The following is a 5895-nucleotide window of genomic DNA, read 5'->3' as shown; positions in this document are numbered from 1 at the left end:
AAGCAAGCCAGTAAAGAACACCCCTCCATGGCCTCTGCATCAGCTCCTGCTTTCTGACTTGCTTGAGTTCCAGTCCAGACTTCCTTTGGTGATGAACAGCAATATGGAAGTGTAAGCCGAATAAACCCTTTCCTCCCCAACTTGCTTCTTGGTCATGATGTTTGTGCAGGAATAGAAACCCTGACTAAGACAAGGAGAAAGCTCCCTTTCCACCAGGGAGTGGAGATTTGTGAACAGATCTCTCTCCAGCCCTTGGGCATTTTGCAAAGGTGGTTCTCTGTTCTAGGAGCCCCTGCCTTCATGACCAGTGTAAACAACTTGTGAACCATTGACCTTTGCCCCTGACCTGCCTTCCCCATTAAAGGACACACTAAAAGAAAAAAAAATGCTATTTCTACTATAAACTATTGCCTTGCCATTGAAGGCCAAAGGCTGGGCTAATAAACTGATTTTTGCAAGACCAAGTCAAGCTTTGTCTTCAACTAGGAGGTAGGTAGCACAGTAGATAGAGGGAGCGTGACAGAGGGCAGTGTGCAGACCTGACTCAGAGGACATTTTCTGCCTGGCTCTGTTTATCTAATGAAGACTGAAAGAAAAACCATTTGCAGAGTTCTGAGGACCAACTGGGATGCTGTGTGGGAAGCTCCAGACAGCAGGAGATGCTGGAAAATGGGAGCTATTATGAGTTCTGGATTTAAACACCAGGCATCGCAAATGGGAATTAAATAGTGTTATTAAACTAGACGCAATTAATTCATCCTTTGTCATTAAATTTGAATTAATTTAACCCCTAGGAGCTTTAGTATTAGATGATGGGGTCCTTTATCATTTTCGATATAAATAGTTTTTAGTTCTTCAAGATGTCCTCAAGGCAGACTGCAACAAATATGTCTGCCTAACTGTCAGTAGGTTCTGGGGGTAAGAGCCTACAATCCCAGATTCTCAGGAGGGTGAGGCAGGAGGATTGCTGAACCTGGGAGTTCAGGGCCAACCTAGGGCAGCACAGTTTAACCAGTCTCTAAATAAATAAATAAATAAATAAATAAATAAATAAATACAACAACAACAACAAACCCAAAAGAAAAAAGAAACAAACGAATTCAACATAAACAAATATTTGCCAAGCAAATGTACAAGTCCTGAATTTATCCTTTTGGTTTCCAAGTTTGCTATAGGGTTGAAAACTTGAATTTAAAAGTTGCTATTTGATCTTGGACTTGAAAGTAAAAGATAGTTTTTCTAAAGAAGTCAATATAAACGATAAACGTGAAATTTTATTTGGTGTATTATTAGGTGAGGAATAGGATTTTTAAATGGATTAGCCGTGAGCTGCTGTTTTCTGATGACAAATGACGCAATTTGTTTTAAGTGTGAAATTCAGGCCATCTAGGTAGGGGACCAGGTTTCCTCAGTTCATTTACAGTGGGACCCAGGCTATGCTGACCTACTTAAACCAGTGGTCTTTGTTTTCCTAAGAGAGCTTGTCCTGAGAGGGTTTCACTGTCTCACTGGTCTCTGTTAATCCTCCTGCTTCAGTGTCCCAAATACTGGGATACTGGAGTTATAAACATGTGGCATCACACTCGCTTAAAACAATGACTTTAAAATGGAAAATATCCTTATTTTACTGTGAGACGGTTTGTTATTGACTGAATCTGGTATAGATTTGAAAGCGTGCCGCGGGTCGTAAGATATTTTGAGTAGGGAGAAGACGGAAGGACACAGATTAGTTCCATTAGGACCCAAAAATGTTTGATACTAATGTGGAAACTGGGAAAGAGAAACCCAAGGAACTATTTGGAAAGAGAGTAAGGAAAGGAGGGAAGAGAAGGGGAGAGGAGGGGAGGGAGGATGGAGAGAGGGAAGGAAAGAGAAACAAAAGGGAGAAGAGAGGAGACACTTCAAAAGGAGACCAGAGCTGTGGCTAGAACAGGTTTTATTTGGAGACCAGGTCACTGTACGTGATTTCAGTTGGGTTCCCATGCAACCCCGCCTCCCCCCCGCCCCCCCAAGAAAAGAAAACTAGGCAAATAGCTATGCCATTTGGCCAGCAGGTGGCACTGTAAGCATCGCAGAGCTTCGGACAAACAAGACTTTCTTCTTCAAAATAAGCACAGGTTCGCAACTTAAAATATTTTCATAGTATTTTCCCTCTCCTTCCTCTTCATAGTGGCCTTGTTTATTAGGAGAAAGACCAAACAAAAGGGCAGGGGCCCCAAGGTTGCAAAAGAAAGCTTGTCATGCATTTCTGCTTGTTTCTGTGCATTGCTACGGCAGCTATTTGAAGGGTCCCGTTTCCATAGTGATTACAGAATATCTTCTGGTCAGGCGACATTACACAGGCAGAGAGGAAGGGACTTGGCACCATTTTCACAGTGTTTCCCCTGTTCTGGGTAGTGAGTAGTCTCTGTGTCCAAATATCTCCCTGATGCTAAGTAATCTCTCAGACTCGGGGGGTACCCTGTGGCGGACATAGTGGGCATTCTTGGCCTTTTCAAACAGCTCTAGGAAGGTTGGCTTTGTGCATTCATCTTTGAAGATTCCCGAATAGTCCACGGAGCTGGGGGAATTTTGTACATCGGCATCTCCATGTGGCTTTTGATTGGCATTTTCAGATCTGGTCTCAACAGCAGGTATTGACCCTCTCTCACCATCTTGGCTGGACACGCGGCTGTCTTCTGTCTTCTTGGTGGACAGCTCTTGGTCGTGACATAGGACAGAGACATCCTTGCTGGGGTCCTCGCCCTTCAGTGGATTCGTGGGCTCTCCCTCCTGGGCTTGTGAGTTTCCTTCTTTGAAGCAGCTGGTTCTCTCATCTTGAGATGGAAGGTGCTCTGGGCTTCTCAGGGCATCTTTGAGGACAGGGTCATGTAAAGAGGGCACCCGAATCTTAGTTTTAACTTCTTGAGTAACACTGTTTTTCAGTATTCTAGGGAGTTGAGGGAAGAGATGAAAAGGAAGAAATAAACATCTTTGAAAAATTTTGAGGCTCCTACTTAATCCTTTCTGGTTTTTTTTTTTTTTTTTTTTTCAAGACAGGGTTTCTCTGTGTAGCCCTGGCTATCCTGGAACTCACTTTGTAGATCAGGCTGGCCTTAAACTCAGAAATCCACCTGCCTCTGCCTCCTAAGTGCTGGGATTAAAGGCTTGTGCCTGCACTGCCTGGCTACCTTTCTGGTTTTTAGACTGTGGTTCACTTCAGTGTGGTTTCAGTTGAGGTGGTAAAGTGGGTGAGAAGGGGTGGAGGGTGGAGGGAGGAGGGAGAGGGGCAGGAATGTAACTGTCTAGGAAGAAGAAGGAAGAGTCTTCTCAGATGGAGGGCATGTTTTAGAGAGATTGGTTGGGAAGTGGGATTCAGTGTCGCACCTAAGCACTTAATCATACACTTACCTAATTTTAGGTTCTGGGACTGCGTGCCTCTGTCCTGTTTGTGGCAAGAATGTGACAACATCTTTCGATCTCTTTTGAATTTCATGCCCCACATAAGAAGAGAACCTTTTCTTGATGATATCTGCTAAGAAATAATTAACAAACAATAGGCTGGAAGGATGGCTCATCTGTTAAGAGTGCTTGATGCTCAATCATGAGGACCAAGAGTCTGGATCTCAGTATCCACATCCAGGGCTCACAAACATCTTCAACTCCAGCTCCAAGGGATCTGACGCCCTCTTTTGGTCTCTGTCCATATTTGCACACACATGTGTTCATACACTCACTCAGATATCCACACAAACATATGTGCACATAAATAAAATACAGTTTAAAATAAGTTAATGTGTTAAAAATAAAATGAAATAAAACAATGTGGACTGAATTATGTGAAATTTCATTTGCTGGGTCCTAATCCTTAGTATTATGATATTGCTTGCAGACAGGCTTTTTGTAGAGATGATAAAATTAATATGAAGACATTATGGGAGGTCCTGGCCATTGTGATGGGGTTTCTATGGCAACAGCAATCTGAGCTGACGAGCAGATTGGGCAGGGTGAAGGGACCTGTCGGCTACACATCAAAGAGAAAACCTGCTCCTGCCTCACACCCAAGGAAACCAGCTCTGCTCACATGCCCATTTTGACTTCTAAGCTTCAAATGTTGACACAGTGAAGGCACATGGACTGAGCTGTGTGGTTTTGGCACTTTGCTGTGCAGCCCTAGAAAATGAGTATAGTAAGAGAGGAAACTGTACACCCGGAACTGGGGCTTCAGAGAGCTGGTATGTGAGGACGCTGGGCTCCCTTCGCGTGTTGCAATTCTCTGACACAGTGGATGGGAACAGCAAGGTTCCACAGGTCCGACTGTTTGCCTAGAACATGTCAGGGAGGATTTAGACACCAAGATCAGATGTTGCAACTGCCTCAAGCCCGGTGGACTTTGTTCTAATGTTTTACTTGGCAGGCACAAATGTTTAAAAAAGAAAATAACCGGGTGTGAACATTTTGTCTGTTTAGTACAGTTGTGTACCTGCCTTTTACCTGTGGCAAAGGTTTGCAACTGTCTGAGGCCAGGCATCCGTGAACTTTGCATTTTCCCAGGTGATGTTCCAGGCCTCAGTAGTCACAGCTAAAGAGAACACACCAACTGACTCTATTAGTTTTCAAGGCATTTAAGTCTGAGTCATTTGGAATGGAAAATTTTGCATTGCTTTGTGTTTTAGTGAGAATCACTTCAGGTTAGAGTGGTTAAGGCTGGCGGGGTTGTTTAGTGGTAGATAGAGTGCTAAACATACAAAAGGCCCTGGATTCGAACCTGAGTACTAGGCCAACTGCCTCCCTACTAAACCCAAACCAGAAATCTCGCCAAGAATATCAACCAAACACATAGCAAACCCCCACCACCAAACAAAAGCCAGGACACCCCCATCCCGAGAAGCACCAGTTGTGGTTAGAATGTATTGGGCACCAGGGATAAGGGCTCAGAACTGCACAAGGGGCATGGATGTCACATAAAACTCTTGGAGTCACTTCTTTGAGTCCTTTGCTTTATTGTCTCCTTGGGGCTAGATCGAGACACTTTCTATGTTTTAACCTATTTTCAATAAACTATAGGTTTTCAATTAAAAATTAAAAAAAGGATTTGCTAGCTCTTCAGGCAGCCCACTCTTCTGCAGTTGAGACGGCAGAGCCAATAGGCTCAGAAATGAATATATCTTTTCTCCGTGCCTTCACTTTTCTCGCTGTCTTCACCATAACAGCATGGCATTGTATCTGCCTAGTTATCCTGTTTAGCCTGTACTTTCGATGGACTACCTTGTGACTCGATGGACTACACAGTGAAGGCACATGGACTGAGCTGTGTGGTTTTGGCACTTTGCTGTGCAGCCCTAGAAAATGAGTATAGTAAGAGAGGAAACTGTACACCCGGAACTGGGGCTTCAGAGAGCTGGTATGTGAGGACGCTGGGCTCCCTTCATGTGTTGCAATTCTCTGACACAGTGGATGGGAACAGCAAGGTTCCACAGGTCCGACTGTTTGCCTAGAACATGTCAGGGAGGATTTAGACACCAAGATCAGATGTTGCAACTGCCTCAGGCCCGGTGGGCTTTGTTCTAATGTTTTACTTGGCAGGCACTTGAGCCAGGCACTTTACTCTGATTTCCTTTATGCTTGGCCACATCATGTCATAGAACCCTGATAGATTCTACTTTCTCAATGTCTTGAAAGACTGGTTGTCCTATTTTTTTCTCCTGCCAAGGTTCTACTTCAAGCCTTTTACATCAAGTCCTACATTTGGAATTCTATCAGGTCTACTCTGGCTGTGTCCCAAGCTTGCTTTCTTTTCTTTTCTCTCTCTTTCTCTTCCTTCCTTCCTTCCTTCCTTCCTTCCTTCCTTCCTTCCTTCCTTCCTTCCTTCCTTCCTTCCTTTCTTTCTTTCTTTCTTTCTTTCCTTCTTTCTTC

At 44.0% G+C, this 5895-nt stretch overlaps 1 protein-coding gene across 2 annotated transcripts in view; it reads right to left on the bottom strand.

The window, feature by feature from the left end:
* Nucleotides 1-1922: 1922 nt before the first annotated feature.
* The window catches only part of Ccdc190 (coiled-coil domain containing 190), a 6298-nt gene continuing 2325 nt past the window's right edge, over nucleotides 1923-5895 (bottom strand). Inside the window, exons 3-4 of one of the 2 annotated variants that reach the window (XM_021171041.2) lie at nucleotides 3391-3511; nucleotides 1923-2929 (exon numbers count right to left, since the gene is read on the bottom strand). In XM_021171041.2, the coding sequence (XP_021026700.1) occupies nucleotides 2371-2929; nucleotides 3391-3511 (680 nt within the window). In that variant the 3' untranslated portion in view covers nucleotides 1923-2370. Of the gene's footprint in view, nucleotides 2930-3390; nucleotides 3515-5895 lie in introns of both variants that reach the window. The other variant, XM_021171036.2, reaches the window with a different exon arrangement.

The sequence above is a fragment of the Mus caroli genome, chromosome 1, assembly GCF_900094665.2.
Source record: "Mus caroli chromosome 1, CAROLI_EIJ_v1.1, whole genome shotgun sequence".
NCBI classification, from domain to species: domain Eukaryota; kingdom Metazoa; phylum Chordata; class Mammalia; order Rodentia; family Muridae; genus Mus; species Mus caroli.
The sequence above is the reverse complement of the archived record's forward strand: the minus strand, read 5'-3'. Positions and strand labels throughout refer to the sequence as shown.